The 23,134-nt window shown below is 33.3% G+C and overlaps 1 protein-coding gene and 1 pseudogene across 3 annotated transcripts; one reads left to right on the forward strand and one right to left on the reverse strand.

Moving 5' to 3' along the window:
- The first annotated feature begins 6,163 nt into the window (after nucleotides 1-6,163).
- LOC148198379 (transcription factor PIF4-like) lies at nucleotides 6,164-11,920 on the forward strand. Of its 3 annotated transcripts, XR_015786937.1 has the most exons (10): nucleotides 6,167-6,397; nucleotides 7,130-7,222; nucleotides 7,323-8,229; nucleotides 8,315-8,413; nucleotides 8,496-8,561; nucleotides 8,931-8,996; nucleotides 9,082-9,378; nucleotides 9,509-9,619; nucleotides 10,179-10,268; nucleotides 11,530-11,920. XR_015786937.1 is itself a non-coding variant. In XM_088116535.1 (9 exons), the coding sequence occupies exons 2-9, from the start codon at nucleotides 7,149-7,151 to the stop codon at nucleotides 11,547-11,549; spliced, it is 1,656 nt and encodes a 551-aa protein (XP_087972661.1). In that variant the 5' UTR covers nucleotides 6,164-6,397; nucleotides 7,130-7,148; the 3' UTR covers nucleotides 11,550-11,920. The 3 variants fall into 3 exon arrangements, 2 of the variants coding, with proteins under 2 accessions (XP_087972661.1, XP_087972662.1); XM_088116535.1 differs by lacking the exon at nucleotides 10,179-10,268 and having other exon boundaries at nucleotides 6,164-6,397; nucleotides 9,509-9,635; XM_088116536.1 differs by lacking the exon at nucleotides 11,530-11,920 and having other exon boundaries at nucleotides 6,166-6,397; nucleotides 10,179-10,414.
- Nucleotides 11,921-15,773: 3,853 nt separating this feature from the next.
- LOC124838704 (uncharacterized) lies at nucleotides 15,774-22,926 on the reverse strand (annotated as a pseudogene).
- Between the last annotated feature and the right edge of the window lie 208 nt (nucleotides 22,927-23,134).

Raw genomic sequence — 23,134 nt, forward strand, 5'->3', positions numbered from 1 at the left:
CAAATATAATCTAAATGCAAGCTATAAAAAAGAATAAATAAGTTTTTAATATAGATAATTTTTGTATCACTAATCTATTTATAAGATTAGAGTTTTAAATGGATAAATCTATAATATTTTTCTCTCTTGAAACATCTTATTCTTTATCCTTATTTACAATACAATAAAAAAATGCTAACTAATAATATTGAAACATAAAGTAATAAATAATTAAATTAAACTGGATTGGTGAGCCTGACTCACCATGGGTTCAACCCGGGTGAGTCGGGTTCTAAGTAAACTTGGTTGAAAATTGACCCGTGTAAAAAATCACATGTTTTTTCAAGTTCAATCCGACCCAAATCCGTGGTGGGCCTGGTTAACCCAAAAATTCTAATCGATTTTGACAGCACTACTCATACTTCTAATTTTCATCAACACTAAATACACAACAATAAAATCGTATAAAGTGATTAACGAAAGAACTTGATAAATATTTAGATAAAACCAAATTTAAACGTGTTTTTAGCTTATTTTTTACATAAAAAAAATATTTTTCTTTTGTAAATTTTACATATTTTCTTAAATAAATAAAGGTTGATATATGAAAATTATGCATAATTAGTTGTTATTATCTTAACTATTAATTTTAATATATTGTAGATTATGAAGAGTATTTAATTTTATAAAACGTGTATATTTTTTAACATGCTAAAATTTACACAATCAAATATACTATAAATCCATCAAAATCTTGTATAAACATAAAATACAATCTAGACATACACAGAACATATAACATAATAAAGTGTCTATATATAATATATAGAATTTCAAAATAAAACTTAAACAAACTCAAAATATACAATAATACAATTATTTACAAAAGATACTCAAATTAAAATTTTTATTCTCATCTAAATATTACTTTGCATTTAAATCTATATCTATTTGTGTTAGTAATACAATCATTGTTTTATCATAAAAAAAATCCAGCATTCAACAACTCATAGATTACACATGGATCCATACATGAACAATTAAAATATCAACAAATGTCTTCTAGAAGACACATATTAAGTATGTCTTATCAAATACTAACATCTTATCAATGTCCAAGGCTTATATTTACAAGTGAATCTAAGAAAACATACGAGGGTAAGTTTAATACAACTTAAACCACACATGTCACGATTTTCATGAACTTCACAATTTACCTTCTTGTCATTTCATATCTTAGTCTATATGACTTAGACCATTAATGAAGCAAGACAATCTTTATTACAACATAGGTGTCAATAATTAATACTCAAATCAAACATTAACTCATGTATCATCCCCGAAATATGTGATCACATAGTCACATAATTCTTCATCCTTCTCAATAATAATTTTCATATTCACTTAAACAAAATCAAAATTAATTTAGTATACAAATAATAATTATTTTACATTTATAACAAGCATTCAAATTAAATTTATTAAAGAAAAAAGCAAAGAAAAAAAAGAAAGAGGCAAAGAAAAACAAGGTCTAGATCTATGTTGTATTTTCACTTGAACAAATATCTTTCACTTGAACGTAAATATCATATAAATCAATCCCAACAACACAATCAAACCATATTTCAAGAATAATTTCAAAAACATTTTAATAATATAACTTCTAAACATTTCAAATGATTAATCCAAACCATAATTTGTTCAAAGATAAGGAAAGATATAGAATTTACTCTAATATAAATCATGTTCAAAACTAATTCACTAAAAAAATTATAATTCAAATGCATAATCTAGTCTTCATATTAACATATCAATAAAATTATCTAATTCTATGTTAAATAATAAATTAACATACCAACTAAACACCATTCATGCAAACAAATTTTCAATAATCGTAATCCTTACATAGGAATCAACCATATTCAAGTTCAAACATTTAAACAACTTTTCAACCAACCATAATGCTTACCTATGGACCAAAATCTAGTAATCAAGTCACATAGGTAATCTATCTTAAGATTCTATTAAAACATAATAGTTTTCCTCACGTGAAATGTTTATTCTCATAAAATATTTCAAATCTAAAAAAAAAATACTCAAAACTTGAAAACATAGAACATGTGTTCGAACATACATAAATTTAATATATGATAAAATAATTATATAAGGAGAAAAATTATATATTTTGTTTAAAAATTGATTGAAAAAAATTGTTCCTAAATTCTCATGGAAGCAAAATTTTATAGAAAAATTCGAGAGAAGAAAAAAAAAGGGAGACAGAGGAATAAAAAGAAAAAAAAAGAGTAACATGTAGAAAGTCACATATTTAATATTTATTATTTAAAACTTTTAAATAATAAAATTTTTGCACATAGTGCAAAACGACGATTCTAACGTAGGTAATACGTTTCGGTTTCCAAAAAACCGAAGCATAAGAAAATGCGATGGCATTTTTCTAATTTCAATGAACTTATAGGCCTCGGTTCAAGAGGAATCGAGGCAGAAAAGTGTCTATTACCTCGGTTGCATCATAACCGAGGCATAAAAGCTTGCAAAATCCCATTTTGAAAACTTTTCGAACACTTTAGACATCGGTTAAGCATATAACTGAGTCAGTATCCCTTGATATTTTCACTTTATTCTAGTGCACTATTATTCTTCTTCTCGCGCAAGAGCATCTTCCTCTCCCATCTCCCATGTGCCTTCTTCTCACGCCGTCTGCTCCGAGTGCGACCTCGTCCCCGACCACTCCATCGACGACATCGTCTGCTCCGAGTGTGGCCTCATCCTCGAGTCCCACTCCATCGACGAGACCTCCGAGGGGCGTACCTTCGCCAACGAGTCGGGCGACAACGACCCCAACTGTGTCGGCAGTCCCTTTAACCCACTTCTCACAAATGGCGAACTGTCTACTATCATCGCCAAGCCCAACGACTACAGGGCGAGTTCTTCTCCTCCTCCCTCGGTTGCTGGCAGAATCTCGGTTCAAACCCCGACCGCACCCTTATCCATGCTTTCAAGACCTTCCGAAATTGATTTTTGGGGTTGTTTATTTGCCAGTTTGTTTTATTCCTGTGGCTTTACCCTTCAAAATCACTCCTTTAACAAAGTTTGAGCAATGGATTGTTGGGATTGCGTGTTCCTATGGCTTTACCCTTCAAGATTGCTCCTTTAACAAAGGTACTTTTTTTCTGTGTTATTTTTGGGGCCATAAAAAAAAGGTCAATTTTTGGTCACATTTAGCTTAATTCTTAATCTCATTTTTCTATTTCATTTGATGCTTCAATTGGCCGCTCATTTCTTGGTGGCTTCTGACAAGGTTTGTGCTTTGGTAGGTACCTCTTCATTGCTCCTTAATTTTTATTACACATATGTAAACTTCGAAACATTTTTTGGTTTGTTAAAATTTTATGGTAGTGTTTTTCTTATAAATTATTTTAACATCACAGGGGTTGTACATATTGGTTTTGGAATTTGAAGTGGTGAGTGGTGAAGATGGATTCAAAAAGCGAGGCTGTAAAGACACCAAAGAGGGAATTGGAAGCAGAAGGGGCTCTGAATTTAAAGATGAAGAGTTCTTGAAACATAAGCAGTAAGGATATGATATTCAAAGTTGATAAGATTGATCTCAAGAGTTTGGATGCCCAGCTGGAAAAGCACTTGAGTAGGGTTTGGTCAAGGAGCACCACTTAGGCAAAACAGCCCAAAGAAGACGTTGTTGGTATTTCCACTTCTTTTATTTACTTTATACGTTATTTTGGATGATTTTTTATGGCAAAGTTATGCACTCCATGGACTACTCCAATCTGGACAATGACACCACTGCTGAATTGATCAGAGGAAAAAGAGTCACAGTAATAGGCTCACATAAATCTGCTCTTGATCTTGCAGCTAAATGTGCAAATGCAAATGGTGATAAATTTTTTTGGTTGCAAAATATTCTACTCAACCTACAGAAGAATTTATTTCAGTTTTGTCCAACATCAATGGCTAGTTTAGTACTTCTCAATTTTTCCCTTTTGATGTTTTACTCCATAAATCACTTTTGCAGGAGTCATGCATCCTTGCACAATTATCCAAAGGACTGCATACTGGTTTTTTTCATATTTCAACAATTGGAGAGTTATCTGCAAAAACTGATTTCAATCATTTTATGAATCACATGTCCCATTATTATTAACTTTCAAAGATGGGGAATTTCTAAAGTATTAGAAAACATTCTGAAATGGAAGTTGCCATTGAAGAAGTATGGATTGATACCTAGTCACAATTTTATATATGTAATGGGACCACCAAATGCAACTATTAATACAGGCTAATATTCCGCTACACAAGACTGTATTCTTTCGTAAAATATATATAAAAAAACCCTTCTACTGTCTCGGTTCAACTCCAAACTGAGGCATAAGACCCCCTCTACTGTCTCGGTTCACTAGTAACCGATGCCAAAAGTCTAGCGGAAAAAGAGAGTAAAAAAGGAACACCCTCTATTGCCTCGGTTGCATTTGAACCGAGACAAAAATATACACCTTTTTGCCTCAGTTCAGAACCGAGGTAAAAAGTAATAGACTTTTTACCTCGCCTGTATATACCTCGGTTGCAGAACCGCTGTGGATAAGTGAAACTAACCGTTGTCGTTTCTCTTTACTGTACTAATGCCTCTATCATTATTAATAACTAATTTGGGTGAAAAAGGTACAATCAACTAACTTTAGTAATATATTTTCACATACAATTTAATTATAAGTACTGAAAGAAGAAAACTTATATGTTGATAAAAAAAAGTACTTTTATACTGCTATATATATATAACATTTAATAAACTTGTTATGTTTTATAATAATTATTTTAAAAGTTATATATATATATATATTAATGAAATTTTGCCAAATATTTATATATACTTTAACATTTCAAATATGGTGACATCTAAAAAATATATCACTTGTTAATATTCATTTGGTTAAACCACTTCCGCAGTCCCTATTTATGTGGGTTCTCCTAGTTAGATCCCTCTATTATTGGTATTTCCAATTTAGTCTTTAAAAGTGAAAATTGACTCAAATGGGCCGTTAAATTGACTTAATGAGGTTAAGTTTTTTATGATCTGCGATGTTGACGTTGACGTAGAGAGTTTTTTAAACATGGGATTTGTTCTTAGAGGATGATAGCCACATCTTTTTCTGACACCACTGTCCCTTATCATTTCTCCAATGGATATACAGCTTGTCACTGCCAAGTGGCATCATCCTCCATGAAACTTCAGATAGCACCCACCATGTGCTTCAAGCTTTAGATTTCCTTTCATTTTAAATATGCATCCAAACCCAGATGAGCAAATAAAAATAAAATTTGAAAAGTGTTATTTCAGAAAATTTTGAAAAATTAACTTCTCTATGAATTACTTTCAAATTATAAAAAATATTTTTAATTTTTTTCTTTTCTACAAGTATGAAATAAAATAAATAAATAGATTTATTATGTTTGATATGTTAAACCCATTTATGTAGAAGAAGAGACCACAATTATTTATGTTACTGTTACATATAATGATTATGATTACGATGTGAAGTAAACGTCAAATTGATTCTTGAAAAATCAAATGATCCGTGTTACCAACACATAATACTATAAAAACTTGTTTTAATTCATAAAAATATAATTTAATTAATATGTGTAATCATTGAACAATCACAACATGTATTCTGCATATTTTGTTGTATTTTTAAAGTCATTAAAATTTGTTTTAAAGATGATATTTAAAATGGATAATAATATGCGAGAAAATTTTTTTTATAACATTTTAATATTATTTATTTATGTATTATTATGTGATTGGTCTAAAATTATTTTATAATTAATAATAATAATCATAAACATTAATATAAACAATCGTGGTACGTTAGTATAGTATTAAAATGTTATAAAAAGATATTATTAAAGTATCATTATTTATTTAAAATAGTTACTGCATAAGTACTTTGATTATATAAAATTTGTGATTTTATGGTAGTATAAGAAACTTCAGTCCATGCTAATTCAAGTTTTTTTTTAATTCTTAAAATTTAATAATATTTTCATTTTGACCAAATCTGTTGAATTTTCTTACGATTTTATTTTTATTTCTAATAGCCGTCAACTGGTCCCATGTTCATTTATTCCCATGTAGCAATGTTTTTCTCGCAGTTGAGAAGCACAAGCACCATTTTACCTTAGGAATTGTGTGTTCTCTCTCTCTGTGTGTGCTGATGTCACTGTCTTTATTGCTGTTAAAAACTCTTCTATATACTTAGTTCTCATAGTTGTAGAGACAGAGAAAGAGAGAACAAACGAGGTGCCTCTGTTTCGAGCTTGTAGAAACCTTCTAAGTTCAACAAGTCAGAAAAAAAAAAAAAAACAGCCTTTGCCCTTAGCTCAGGTGGAGTTCTAATTTTTCTGCTACTTGTCTTTATGTTGAAAATAATGGTAATGATTAAAATGAATCATGGGGTTCTTTATTTTTTCATGAAAGTGAAAAAAGTTTCATCATTTTCTATGTTTTCAAAGTGTGCTTTTTGTTATGGAAAGCTGTTTTTCTTTGAGTTTGGGTTTGTTTATGAGGCTTGCAGAGTTAGTTGAGCTTCCTGTCTCAAAATATGCTGAATTTGTTGGGTTTAATGTTTTGTTTAGATTCTTGTTTTTCATCGGTTTTTGTTTCTCTGGGTTTGTAAATGTGCTCGTACTTTCTATCTATGGCCGAGAGTTGAATTTTCCTTTTTGGGAGCTTGGGAATTGAATTATTTGGTGATTTATTTATTCAGAGTTCAGAATGGCAAAAACCAGTCATGGTTCCATTTCATTGGTTTGCTTGTTCACTCTTCTTCTAGTAAAGTTCCAAACGTGACCCACTCAAAGTCTTTCTCTTTCTATTCCTTTTTTTATTTTTCATTTTAAAGATTTGTTTATGCTTATTTGATTATTCAGTTTTCTGGTACAGATTATTTTATTATGCTTTTAAAGGGTGTGTTTGCATAAGGAGTCAAAATCCGGCACTCAAAAGGGTCTTTGCTTATGATTTTTCTATTATATTACAAAATCACTCAAAAGGGTCTTTGGTTATGATTTTCTATTCTACACCAAATCTAAAGTTCTTTTCTTTTGGTGCCAACAGATAACTGATTTGCTTAGCCATGAACAACAGTGTTCCTGATTGGAATTTTGGGAGTGATTCCTGCATCACCAACAATCAAAAGAAGCCTATGGGGTGTGTGCAATTTATTTCTGTCAAAGCAGAATACTGTTCTTGTCCCAATTTAACTCTGCTTAAATTGTAACAATCCATGTGATGTGGTCAAATTCTACAGGGTGGACCAAGAACTTGTGGAGCTTCTGTGGCAAAATGGTCAGGTAGTGTTGCACAGCCAAACACATAGAAAACCAGTAGTGAATTCGATCACACCGAGACCTCTTCAGAGGGCTTTTCAATCAACACTAAGGACTAGTGAGCCATTTGGGAACTCAAGTAACTTGATTCAAGATGATGAGACAGTCTCATGGATCCAATACCCTCTTGAGGATCCATTGGAACAAGAATTCTGTTCAAACCTTTTATCTGAACTGCCACAGTGTGATGTTGAGTCCTATAAGCAAATCAAGCCATTTGAAGAGGCAAAGTTTACCAAATTGGATGCTTCTGGTGCCCCCCATGTGCTTGTAAGTTCACAATCACCTACTATGAAATCCTCCTCTTTTCAGGAACTCTCAGGAATTCCTATACCTGCTCCAAGATTCCATGTTTCTGATTCACCTCAGAAAAATAATAATGACTTGGGTGGTGGACCATGTAAGGTTCAAAACTTCTCTCACTTTTCACCTACCCTTAATGTTTCTTCAGCATTGCCTAATGGGCGTTTTAGAGACAAAATCACTGGTAACATGTCAAAAAATGAGGTTAGAGAGTGCTCATTGATGACAGTTGGATCAAGTTACTGTGGTAGCAATCACATGACCCAAGATCCAGATGCTAGCAGGGCATCAAGCAATGGTGTTTGGACTACTACTTTATCTGTTGACCCTGAAGCTGTCAGAGATGATGTGCCAAGAACAATTCCTCTGAGTGAGAAAGGGAAATCAGAGAAGCTTGAACCAACTGCTACTTCGTCTTCTGGTGGCTCAGGTACTAGTCTAGGAAAAACTTGTTCCTTATCCACCAGAAACCAGAGCCAAAAAAGAAAAACAATAGACGTGGAAGAATCTGAGGATCATAGTGAGGTGAAGCTGCACTCTCTGTAGTTATTATCTTCATGATTAGATTCTTTTATTCTTTGACACTGAACTACATCTTTATGTGTAATAGGACACAGAACTTAAATCACCAGTTGGCAACAAGACATCTCAAAGGACAGGGTCGGCTAGAAGGAACCGTGCTGCTGAAGTGCATAATCTATCAGAAAGGGTGGGAATTTTAGCACATTTCTTGTGAAGTTAATTTTTGTAAACTTTGTTCTCACAAGTGCCAGTGTTTTTTGTTGAAGCAGAGAAGGAGAGATAGGATCAATGAGAAGATGAAAGCATTGCAACAACTCATACCTCACAGTAGCAAGGTTAGTTATAATAATGAATGTGGACTCTACTGTCATAACTTGTTCTTTGGAAATGCATTCAGAGTCAGATAAAGCTGCAATTGTGATTCTCTGACTGCTCCGTTTAAAGTGACACAGTCAACACAGAATGTGTGAAATTTGCTTTAAAAAAAGAAGAAAGAAGGAATTTGTTGATTTTTTAAGGATAATGAAAATCACTTCTGTTGAGAGCCATATTTAGCATAAAACAATTGGATCAGATTTGGACAAAAAAAATTGAGTGAAGCAATCAAGTGAAGAAGACAAAATGCAAGTACTTAGATATTGATTCTCCACTTTATATGATCTTATCATATTGTCTTGAAAACTAAGTAAGGAATGTATCTGCAGACAGACAAAGCATCAATGTTGGAAGAGGCAATAGAATATTTGAAATCACTTCAGTTACAACTTCAGGTAAATGTGCCACACAATATCTTGCACATGAAATTTGTCTCACATTACTAACAAATGAAATAAACAATTTTGTTCTTGGTGCTAGCTAATGTGGATGGGATCTGGCATGGCACCAATGATGTTTCCAGGAATTCAGCACTATATGTCTCAAATGGGTATGGGAATGGCTACTTCTCCTTTCCCTCCCATTCAAAATCCAATGCAATTACCACGAGTACCTCTTGATCATCCAGTATCTTCATCTCAGACACCAAACCAGACATTGATGTGTCAAAATCCTATTTTGGGTGCCTTTAATTACCAAAATCAGATGCAAAATCCAGCTCTTTCAGAGCAATATGCACGTTACATGGGCTATCATCTTATGCAAAATGCTTCTCAGGTAACAGGTTTCTTTCAAGAGAAAGTTATTTCTCTTTTTCCCTCCTAAAACCCCTTATGTGTTCTTGATAAGCTTCCCATAGTTTACCTATTGAAACTAATTTTCCCTGTTTTTCACTTTTGTCTTGAAGCCAATCAATGTATTTAGATATGGTCCCCAGGCAGTACAACATAGTCAAACAATGATTACACCCAGCAACAGCAGTGGAAACATGAGTGGAGCAGCAAATATTGATGAGACTGTGAGTGGCAAAATGGGTAAGCCATTTGCGTAGTTCTCCTTGCTTTGACGAACATTAACATGAGCATACCACATCAATTATATGGAGAAGTTACACCTTTTTCCTGTCGGTAATAAGATGGTGACAAACAGATGTTAACTTGTCACCTTGTACATTGTAGACACCAACAGAACCTTTTTCTACAACAGTCACCAGTTCTTTATATTGAATAACCTGCATGAATAGTCCTTGCTCCATAACTTATTCAAACCCCTTGTGTTTGATAACATTCTTCCCTTGCATATATGATTTTTTCTGTTGCATACCTCTGTGTGATTGGCTGCAAAAGTTGTTCTCATTTTCTCTGCTATTCATAGTATATGTCAGGTTTATATGATAGAACTTCTACTGAGTGCTTAATTTCAGTACTGCATCAACAAAAAATATGCCAACACAATTTCATGGCATTCTACAGTTTTCCACTTCTTTTTATTCCTATCTTTTATAGAAAAATGATTTTATCTTGAGAATTCATATGCTATAATTTTCATTAACTGTTCTTACTTGTCATTGTTCACAGGTTAATTAGTTTAGAAGAAAGCTTATGAGAACCTACGGCATAACTAACAAGATAATTGCAAGATGATAGAAGCCCTTGTATGCTTTCACAGTATGTCTGCCTGTTCATATATATATATATATATATATACACACATATATGTAGTTACTTATATATGAATCTATTGTACAATATTGGTCAAACCAAAAGCAACAAGAATGGGGTAAAATTAAATAAAAAAGAAAAGTTGATATCTAGAGGTGATTGGTTACCTTATGAAAAATTATTACCTTCCATACAGTGATATAATAAATTAATTGTAAAAAGAAAAAATAGTTTTGGTAAAAGTGACTGTCTACCTTTAAAGTAATACAGTTGCTCTTTTCTCATCATGCATAATTCCTTTATTAATTGCTTGGACATTTGGTACATGAAAAGGGTCCTTTTTTTTATTATAGATGGAACATAACATATCTGTGTGGATTTTCTTATTGTGCTGATGTGCAAAGGCAGGGCTATAATTTGTAGTATGTGAGCCATTCATTGTTTAAAATGTAATAATTAGTTGCTATGAAAGGACTTAAATTAAGATGCATCCCTAGCCTATAGCATGCTACCTTTTGATGGAGAAGATTTATTCAACTAGATTAGGTCATATTTTTTTCCTTGTTTTTCAATAGCTTACATTATGTTATAGCCTCCTAGAGTGCTTGCATGATTACCAAAGCACAAGATTTTACCAAAATCAACATGTTGGGTGAGCATGCATAAGCCTGAAAAGGTTAGCTGATGCATGATTAGTTGCTACTTTAGTCTTTCCTTCTCTCAAACTACAAATCACTTCCTCATGGTTTTTCTGCTGTCATCAGATAGTAATTATTCACAGGTGGAAAGGAAATGCTTAACTTAACAATTTTTAGCTTTTTTTTTATTTTTTACATGTCCTGAAAAAAGGAAAAATGTCATGAAAATTGAATATGTACCCTCCACTTTTGTTTGTGATGGCTTTATCTTTAGTCAAGCTACAAATAAATGTTGTTGCTGTGGTCCCCTGCATCAAAACTAAAGGTAGTCAACTAACTGCTAAAATTTGGATACCACTAAGTATATATGTACACCAAGTTGTTTTGTTTATCTTTCCATGGGACCTCAAAAATAGACACTTGCTGAATCCATGAGCTATTTCTGCAAATGGGGTCCCCCTCCTCAATCAGAATGCCATGAAAACTAAGCAACTCACACTTTAAAAAAGCCCTTGGTCATGGTTTTGTTACATATCATAATCCACACTTTATGACCCCATTTGCACACAATTCTCCTCCAATTTGCTATGTTCCTTCATCATCGTCACCTTTCTTTTTCTCCTTTCCAGGTTCTTCCACCTTTAACTAAATAGCAGCCAGCATCTGATATATGATATGATATGATATTATATGATCCTTAATCGAAGGGTTTGCATTGGATGGGGGAATCAACCCTGATAAAGCTCCAAATTTGTGTAGTGTGGTGGCCATGCAATTTGTGTTGTCTAATGAAGAGTTTGAGAAAATTTGTAGTAGACAGGTCCTTCATTATGGCCCAGTTTTGTTCTCAGCTTCTGTGTCCCATCAGGTAGAGCATTCTGCACAGTTTGTAGATCTGAGAAAGTAACATGATAGAGCTCATTTTTTTTTGCAATCATTGTGTCTCGACTCAACTTCTCATGAGAACAACTATTTTTCTCAATGACATCAACTATGGAATATATAACATTGTGCTTCTTATCTCTCTCTCTTCACTAAAAACAATTCATGTCAGATGAATGTTTCACTTGCTTCACTAACAAACAACTCACATCACCATAAACAAACCACTAAACTTGTCTCTGATTATAATAATACTCTCAAAACTGTTTCTTGTGCAGTTTAATGCAACCAAGACAGTATTTTAATTCTATTACTGTCCCAAAATTACAGTATTCAAGATTGTTTTTGCACATAATAATAACAATAATAATATGTTATTTGTTCAACCAATTTTACTGAAATACAATGATTTAATTTATTGAAGGTAAATTAAAAATAAAAGTTAATAGTTCACTGAAAACTAAAACCCTAAGTCAAATTTTTATTTCTTTTTTTTACGACTAATACAGTAACTCCTTGTACTCAATTTTTTTCCCTCAGATTTTTTTATTTGAAGAAATTGTGTGGGGTCCACTCGAAAATTAAGATAACACGCGTCATCTAAAAACTTTATTTATCTTCCAATAGCTAAGCAACATAAAACTATTACTATTATTAGACTAACCAACGATCATGTAATCTTATATTAATTTAAATATTAATTGAGTTTTAAGCATTTGATAAATTTAAATATCTTTAGTTAAAAAAATTAAAATGTTTAAAATATATGTGTTTATTTTTAGTTGAATATTTTATTGTTAATAAAATTATACGATTGTTAATTTTGTGATTTGATGAGAGTATTTGTTTTCTTTATTAAATTGGTCTTATTTACCCTATCTAATGAGAGAAAAAATACTTAAAATTGTATTCAAAACTTAAGACAACATTTAACATGGTTTATTTTGGTTTACCTTCACTTGTGTTGAAATAGGAAGAGTAAGTTTTATATCAATTCCATTCAATATATATGTTATTAAATTAAGTATATTGAAATGAGTTACAAATATTCCTCTTACAAATAATGAAAGTTTATGCTTCTTTTAGAATAAAACCTAGCTACCTAAAAGTGTTACAAAATAGACAAAATAAAGGGTCAAATAAGATAATGGCATTAAAAAGTAGCTTTTGGTGAAACAAAAAGTTTTATATGATATATATGATATTGAAATAGTGTTGTTACCTTTCATTCTTATCCTACACTTGAAATCACATGCTTGGTGTTAGTGAGATGACATTCTTATCTTTCACTTCTTGACACAACCATTGGTTTTAGTTGCTTTTACAATAAGAATTCTAAAAATAATATTTATTTATTTATTTTCTCCTTTGTAATTAGGGTGTGTATGTGGAGACTTTCCTTGCTTGTACTTGAACTGCAAAGTGCTATCAAATCCCATCACCACTATCATGTTTCTTACCATATTCTCCCCTTCAATTATCACAAATTTGATTCCATATTCACTATACCCTTTCTTTCATTTTTCCCATGAAAAATATAATTTAATTTTAAAATTTAAAAGTAATAATAAAATAATACATATTTACTTTTATTTCACACACACTACAAAAATAAAATAAAATAATCATAAAAAAAGACAATATCAAACTAATGTAAAAAACTTAGTAGTTTAAAAGTATCGTTTCCTCAATTTTTAATTTTTAATTTTTAATTTTTAATTTTTGTTCACTCAAACATTGTCAATTTCCGAATGAGATTATGGTATATTTTTTTGAAGATAAAAGCAAGTTGAGTGAAACATGAAGTAGGAGAATGAAAATAAAGAAAGTGATGGGACCCATTGATGAAGATCTAAACAAAATGTGACATAGATATAATTAATTTTAGGCCATCCAAATTGGTTGTATTTGGACTACTTTTCTCCTCTATTTACCCCACAAACCCATCTCTTTCCTGAAGTGGCTATTTAGAAAAGGACTAATATCAACCCTCACAATATTTTTCATTGGGTGGTGAAAGATCATGTTCAGCTTCTTTTATATCCACAAACTGAATAAAAAAATATCACTTTATGCTCTCCACATGGCTAAAATAACCAACTGCATTATCAAACTGTAAGAATCTTAAGCTTTCACTTAATCATTGCCTTTCATTCTCCCTAATTATTGTTTAGTTGTTAAATCAATCACAAAGAATAACCTCGATTTGTAAATAAGTCCAAAAAACTAACAACAGGTTTCTATTGTGCTTATGACATAGTCGACTTATATCTTTGCTTCTTTCTTTCTAAATAAAGTTATATTAAGTGAATGGTCAAAAAGTTGTAGGATTCTTTTCGAGTAAATAGTGTATTCTTTCGTCAATAAATAGTATATACAAGTATAACTTAGTTTTTATATTAAAAAAAGGGCTCTTATACAATTAGCTTATAAATGTGAACATTTATTTGTGTAATAATACTAGGTTTCACATATATCTTTATACTTTAATTTATAAATTAAGTATCAAAATATATAACTAAGCATGTATCAAGTCTCAATATTCATGATAACATATGAATTTATAAAAAAAAAATCTATTGCGATATTATTAAAGACATATAATAAATATATTCTATCAAATACAAAAATCTAACAAATTCTAAGCTGTTCAAGTTCACATCTCAATCTTGATAGGTCAAGGTAAGTTTCACCATCTACACATTTACATGATTTTAAGATGTATAGAAACTTTTCTCCAACTTCTCACCAACCACATGATGTTTTAATCTATAAAACTAATATATATATATATATATATATATATATATATATATATATATATATATATATATATATATATATTAACATATAGGTTTGTACTTAATACATTCATTACTATAAGTATTCACGTGTTATTCCAAGTTGCAATAGTGCAGAAATTACTTTAGACGTCCTTTTGGGCTTTTTACGTCCGACCCGTATCGAACGTCTATATGGGTGACACTAATGGGACGTCCGACCTGTTTAGTCGGACATCTATATAGACGTCCGACCTGTGCAGAATATGGAACGAGTTTGGCCTCTGTAATTCATTGGTCGTCTTTGTATACACTGACAAACGTCTATAAACGTCCGATGTGGCATTAACAGACGTCTAGTGGATATTTTTTAAAAAAAAATATTTATTTTTGTAATAAAATCACACCTAAAAAGCAGAAAATTGTCCCAGAACATTGTAATATTATATATCAACTCGTTTGAAGTTAACAAAATACTAAAAAATAATCCAAAACCTAAACTATGAAAAGTTAAAGTTAAACTAAATCTAAATATGTTGAACAACAATAATAAATCTTCCTATCTAAGTCCATCTTTGTAGAAGATAAGTTGTCCACTCCTGTCTTATCTTCTTAATTGCGTCCTCTGGTATAGTATATGTACTCTTGAAGCGCTACAAAATGAAGAAAGATGCATTATGTACCTATCTTACAACAAAGTTAAGTTGTTAGAAACTAAGAATCTAAATAAGTTAAGCATCATTACCTCATTCCAGTCATCTGTAATGATAGCTCGAATGATGGTCTTAATCCAAGACATGACATAGTACCTACATTCCCATGAATCTAACTGCTTGTTACACTAAAATGACAAACTAAATAGTCAAGCATTTAGATCATTCAATAACTAGTAAAATAAATTAGAATTATAAATGACTTACAACCTTTGGATACAGGACGGATACCCATTACTCTATTTACATTGAAAACACAAGGTAATATTAATATAACTATATTTATCATAAAATACGAAGGTCAAAATGAATTTGAAACATAAAAAGAGAAACACTTACCCTTGAAACATGTTTCTTAAGTCATTTTTCATCTTCCTGTGTAGCGAACAAAACCATACAATTTTACATTGTTTGGAAATGATGAGCATCGGCTACCAATGAGACCTATCATGATTCATAAATAGTTAGTAAACTAATTAAGAAAAATTTAATGAAATTTTACTTCAAGCTCCCATACCCATCAATGTATGGCACAAAGTATATGTCTCTGTTTGACTCAGCCATCCATGTTTCCAAATACTTTTGTTTGCTCTCAATTGTGATACCAGAAGGTTGGATGGTCTGAGGTTCAACAAATCCGTACATGGAAGACCGACCTTGGTCCACAATGATTGTGTCCATGTACCTAAAACAACAAAGTTAAGTTGTTAGAAACTAAGAATGTAAATAAGTTTAATATGGAAGACAAAATTAACTATCTTACATGCACCATAGTTGAGGGATGAAAATATTCAACATCTTGTCTCCCCCAATGATCTCCAGTGCATCATTGAATGTGATATATACTGGGACATGGGGGGATGCCAAATACTCTATTACCCCAGTACACTTCTACTGGTCCTCTGTTCAACCTGGGTAATTTTGTCATGAGCTTTGCTAGAGTATCAGCCTCTACTTCAGCCAAGTCATCATCTTCATCTATGACTGGCTGATGCATCGACTGCTTGTGGGGACGTATGAACTGAACATAAAAATTTCAAAGTTATCAATAAATATTTTTAAATTTAACATACAAAGACTAATAATAAAAATATTATACTTGTGGTGTAGCACTGTGTGACATGATTAATGCTTTAGGCCAGGCTATAAATGTTCCTATGGCCTACCCCACAAAATGAGAATTTCTGAAGTGGGTACAGGCACCTAAGCCTGGGGATCCCAAACCTAGTCAATCGTCACACGCACGTGGTGGGGTAATAGGGGAACACCATGAACAATCTGTCCTCCCTCAAGTACTCGTCCGACAGCCACAATGCGTGGGGGATCCCCATCCACCAACAACTCATACTGACCATTATACTCAGTAGGCTCTACAGTAGAGCATGATCCCCTAGTGCTAACCCTAGGTGGTGTGGGAGCTTTAGTGGGCAACCCCATGGTGGGCTGCGTCATGGAATGCAACTTCTCTTCAAGCGCTCTTTGAATTTCTTTTTGTTCTCGTAGTTGCTCCATGAATCGTTGCTCCATTGATCTCATGCTTTGGTTGAGCCTTTCCTCGCACTGAAGATCCATCTTCCTCAATGCCTCCTGACTCATGGATTGAGTGTTTTTTTGTGCAGGGCCAAAGTAGTCACGAAGACCAATCGCCCTAGGAACTCCACATACACGTCCTGCGTCCTCGGGCTTTCCAATGGTCATTGTTACAATGTCGTCCCTACCTTGGCCAACAAATGTTCCCTGAGTGTGCTGCTCAACCAACTCATCCTGCATATAAAAAAACATTGTAAGAAGGAAAATGCGATGATAAATAAACAATCAAACAATGCTTTGGTTTAAACTTACAATTTTTTGTGAGATCAAGGCAGTTGAGGAAGATGTCATTCTCCCGTCAGATTTAGTACGAGCAGCCTTCCATAGCTCGTACCTAGCAGGTGCAGGTGCTAGGTCGGGGGACTCAAGTCTTAAGGCCTCCGCTCGAGTCTTCCTCATCTTCTTCTCAAGTTTTGTATAACCACCTCGTGATAACACGTGTGGTGCATCATTTAGCCTTTGCCTTTCTTAAGCGGCTAACCTTTTACCTTGTGAAACCATGTATATTCATAAGTGTAAAATCATAATAAATTGCATTAACTAAAGACTCTATAGATGTTAAGAGACAAACCCGCCAGTCGGCAGACTCTCTAGATGCACGAAACTGCATCCACTCCTCCTGTGTGAGATTGTAGTGTTCCCATGGATTCTCATGTTGTCTGTCTCCAAAGACATATACACGTGTCAGTCTTGTCTTGAAATCCTTCCATCTGGTCGCTACATGGGACAACACTTTCTTTCTAAGTTGAGCAGTGTTTGGAATTTCATAATTTTGCTGTTTAAAATAAAGAGCATGTTAATGACATAAACCTATAAGAGAAAAAAGTATATCAAATTTATTTTTAGTATACATACCTGAATATTTGGCCCTGATGACACACCTGATCTGGGGTCAATGTCAACATGTCTCCTCTGTTTATCAACGCGTTGGGATGTCACTTCTTGAAATCGTGTGACAAATCGACGACGTCCTGATCCTAAGGTCGACATACCTGCAAAATATATACAAGGTTAGTACTACATCAAATATGATGAATAAGACAACATTTAAAGTCACTAAAAAAAATATCACAAAACCTATTAAGATATTGTTTTCTCTCATATCCCTTCATTGTGATCACTACGAATTGTGTGGATGTCATCGGCTACGTCATCGACCTTGTCTTCAATGGGTCTTGATGCAACAGATGTTGTCTCAAGTATATCAAGAGAATCTTCATCAGCATAGCCGTGCATGTTTTTTCCTTCCAAAACCACTGGCCATTTTTGATTTGTTGAATCATTTACGTAAAATATTTGTCTTGCTTGACTAGCCATAACAAATGGTTCATCAGTGTAATTCTTCTTGTTGAGGTCCACCAATGTGACACCAAAGTCATCTATCATGACACCGGAATTGATATCAACCCATTTACACTTGAAAACTAGGACACTAAAATTCACATAATCAACTTCCCATATTTCTTGTATTATTCCAAAATAACTCATGGATACTGTGATTGGATATTTGTCTTTAGAACTAGCAAAGTGCACAGCCTCAGCTTGTAGTGTAACCTCACTATTTTGAACTCTACTTTTGTCATCTTCTACCTTTGTCGGAAAAGAAATATTGTTTATATAGTACCCAACATATGTAATGACATCTGTGTTTGGCCCGCGAGATAGCCTCAATAGACTTTCAGAAACATTTGGAGTCGCATAAATCTTTTTCTTAAACCATTGTAAGAAGGTTGTGACATGTTCATTAAAATGTCATTTTTCACTCATTCTTGGGTATGTTGCCTTTATTTCCTTAACGTGTTCAGAAATGTAAGGAGTCACATCAATAGTGTTGTTTAAGATGTACAAATGAGCTTGATAAACTTCTTTTCTACTAACATAATCAATTCTCACACCTCAAACACCCTTACCTTCACATATAACTTGAACAAAATTCAATGGCTTCTTCTGCAATGTATCGCTTTATGATTGAAGCTTCTGGTCGATACTGATTCTTGACATATCCCTTTAAGATCTTCATGTATCTTTCAACAGGGTACTGCCACCTTAAGAAAACCGGTCCACATATTCGAATTTCTCTTACTAGATGAACAATCAAATGAACCATGATATCAAAAAAAGAAGGTGGAAAATACATCTCCAATTCACACAGTATTCTTATTCCTTCATTTTCCAATTCATCTAAACCTCTAGGGTCAACAACTTTCTTGCAAATGGAATTAAAGAACAAACTCAGACATATCAGAACACCTTTAACAGAAGCAAGTAATATGCCTCAAATAACAACTGGTAACAATTGTTGCATCAATACATGACAATCGTTGGACTTTAAACCAACTAACTTTAACGCTTTGATAATGGTTGAAAAACCGTTATTTTTATGCTTAAATTTGATACCAAAAGCAACCTTTAAGACTTAGAAACTAGCTTGAACTCATATTTTTGCTTTAGTTTTGAGAATAAGAGAGTTGAAAGTGAATTTAATGGTTTTGTGCAAGATTCCCTTGATTTTGTAGGCTAATTGAATGATTTGAAAGAAGAATTGAAATACCGAATGATTGGAGTGCTGAAAAGTCAACCAAAAACCAGAAAAGTCAACCAGTCAACCAGAAAAGTCAACCAGTCAACCAGAAAAGTCAACCAGTCAACCAGAATGCTGAAAAACCAACCAGAACACAGAAAAAGTCTGACCGAGTGGCGCTGAGCGGAAACATACCGCTGAGCGGCACTTTTCGGGTGCCGAAATCACCGCTGAGGGGAAAAACAGCAGCTGGGGGGCAAAATGGATCATGCGCTAGTACCGCTTAGCAGTAAAATACCGCTGAGCGCCATTCTAAGTGGTCTTGGACCGGTTTTCTTTTGTTTTTATGGGCTTGGACTTGTTTTATGTTATTTTTATGCCCTATTTAAGGACTTGCACGTCCTAGGGTTTGTATCTTTGGCTGGGAGGAAGCAGAAACACACTTTTCACCCCTTGGGGTAGATTGGGAGATGGTGACAACTCTCCTCTTCTCTTTCTCGGGTTTTTCTATCTCTTTCATTCTTTCATTATTATTCATCTAGTTTCACCATGAATATGGTGAACTAAACCTTGTATGTTTGTTGGAGAATCAATGTAATCTTTTGAAGCTTTCATATATGGAATTTGTGTTTACATCTTATATTTAAGACCTATGCTTTCTTTCATCATTAGTTAGGGTTTTTCCTCTTTGCTCAATGCTTGCTTTGTTTAACTCATTCAATGCATGATTATTGATTTTGTCGATACGGGAACGTACGGGGAAGTCTAGATCCGGGGAATTTCTCCCAATAGTATATTGGTTGCCTTAAGCTCCTGTGTTAAAAAAACTAATTATTAGGAATGCTAGGAATCGTATGAACTCGTAATTAGGAAGAAGCCTTCTTGAAAGGTAATTTAGAGAGTGGCATTAACAATGATGAATTGAATGTTGAATTCCTAAAGTATATGAGAGTGGATAAGATGAAATTGATAACCCCAACAACATACTCACCCATATATTCCATTGAAAGTGTTTGTATTTTGCTTTAGCCATTGATCACACTCATGCATACATGTTTATTTTCGTCTTTTGCATAGTAAATCCAATTATTTCGTTCTTAAGTCTTAGCTAATCAACGAATCACATAACTAAACTAGGCCGTGAGTCCTTTGGGAGAACGATACTTGGTCTTACCGAGTTTATTACTTGAAACGATTCGGTCACACTTGCCGATTGTTAAACAAGTTTGTGGCGCCGTATTTCGGTGTTCATAAATTTGTCATCACTCTTGCATAACAACAAGGTTATTAATATTTGAAGAATAACCTTGTGGAACCTTCACACTTTTTAAAGAGTTAAAAACTTTGTTTTTCTTTTTTAAAAAGAGTGTGACATGCTGGGGGCAGATAGGTGCGTCTTCCAATTGATTGTGGATGTAACTCAGAATGGATTCCCATGTCAGCCAAATCTTGTCGTGCTTTTATTCCGTCTTTTGTCTTCCCTTTCAGGTTTAATAAAGTTCCGATGATACTGTCACAAACATTTTTTTCCACGTGCATGACATCTATACAATGTCTAATATCAAGTTTACACCAGTACGGAAGATTAAAAAATATTGATCGTTTTTTCCAAATGTTTTTCGCAAAGGTACTTTTATGATGCTTTTCGAAGACAATGTCAATGTTTTTGACTTTGTTGTACACTTTTCACCATTGCGGGGTTTGCACACAACCCCATCCTCAGCACTTCCATTAAATGTTTTTTTCAATCTACGGTAAGGATGATTACGAGGAAGGAATTTTTGATGTCTTGTATATACTGTCTTTTGACCATGCTTCAATTGAAGGTAACTAGTGTTTTCTTCACAAATGGGACATGCAAAATGACCTTTTACACTATAACCGCTTAAGTTTCCATATGTTGGGAAATCATTTATAGCGCAAAACAACATTACACGCAAACAAAAAGATTCTTGAACATCAGAATCGAACACTTCGACCCCTTCTTCCCACAACATTTTCAAATCATTAATTAAAGGTTTCAAGTAAACGTCAATGTCATTTCTAGGTTGTCTAGGACTCGATATCATCATGGACAACATCACATATTTTCTCTTCATGCACAACAATGGAGAAAGATTGTATATCATCAACATAACTGGCCATGAACTGTGTTTGCTAGTTAAGTTCCCATAAGGAGTCATACCATCAATTGCAAGTGCAAGTCTTAATTTTCTTGGATCTGCACCAAATTCTGGAAATGTTTCATCGATCTTCTTCCATTATAGTGAATCAATTGGGTGTCGAAGAAGATTATTGCACTTTCTTTCGATAGCGTTCCATTTAAGGTTCTTTGCATCTTCTTTAACAGAGAACATACGTTTGAACCTAGGTATTATAGGAAAATACCACATCACCTTAGCAGGTGCACCATCATTACCTTCATCACTAGTGTTTTTGTCATTTTTCTTTTTAAAACAGGATAAACCACACGTTAGACAATACTTTAGCGAAGCAAACTCCTTTATGTACAAAACACAATCATTAGGACAAGCTTATATCTTTTGATATTCGAGTCCCATTGGACATAATATTTTCTTGGCCTCGTAATGACGAATAGGTAGAGTATTATTTTCTGGAAGCATCTCCTTCAACAACTCCAACAACTCTGTGAAACTTTTATCAGTCCATCCATTCCTTGCTTTTACACTAAACAACTTCAAAGTTGCAAACAGACATGTAAAGTTGGGGCATCCTGGAAACAATGGTTGCTCTGAATCATGTTTAAGAGAATCATACAAATTAGCTCTTCCAAAATTATCTTCACCAACATCACGTATCATGTCCTCTAAATGATCACTCATCCATTCTTCCACATAATTTGTTCCTCGTGACGTGGTAGGTTGGTCCAGTACTTCTCCATGCCAAGTCCAAATGTCGAACATGAATAGATGGTTATGCATATTATCTAAGTCTTGGAGTGTTGATTAGGACAACGAACACAAGGACAAAAATATGTCCCGTTCACAAACTTAGCATTTTGTTCAACATATTACAAGAACTCTGAAACACCATTCTCATATTCTTCACTGATGCGACGTTCATTCATCCAGCTTCGATCCATACTATGTTCGTAATATACTTCATCAGTTTCAATTTTTTAACTCTCACAAGGTTAGGCCCTACCCATTCAGAAAAATTATTTTTCATAATTTGCTAAGACACATGCAAAGAAGTCTACATCATAAATTTGATAAGATTTCGACAGCATTTCGCATTGGTCTCCGATATACACGAAATAAGAGTAGTCAAGGATGACCACAATCAAATATGCATCCAGAGAACAATACAAATACTGAATCGAAATTTTATCAATCTTATCCAAAAACTCCAACGTACATGTTATAGCAAATTATGAAAAATAATTTTCCCAAACTGTCCAATCGGACAATTCAAAATTAATCGTTTGTGTTAAATTTCAAACGGGAACGAAGTTTCACTCAATTAGATACTAATAATCTAACATACCAAACATAACAACACAACAAAACTTTATGACATGCATATTCAAAAGTCAATAACATGCATACGCAAAAGCCAATAGCATGCATACACAAAAGTCAATAACATGTATATCTCCAAAAGCTAACAACATGCAAATCCAAAAGTCAACAACATGCAAACTCGACAGTTAATAACATGCATATTCGAAAGTCAATAACATGCATATCCGAATGCCAAAACCATGCATACCGAAAAGCCAATAACA

This window comes from Vigna umbellata, chromosome 5, assembly GCF_029865625.1.
Source record: "Vigna umbellata cultivar VRB3 chromosome 5, Vumbellata_1.0, whole genome shotgun sequence".
Classification (NCBI taxonomy): Eukaryota; Viridiplantae; Streptophyta; class Magnoliopsida; order Fabales; family Fabaceae; genus Vigna; species Vigna umbellata.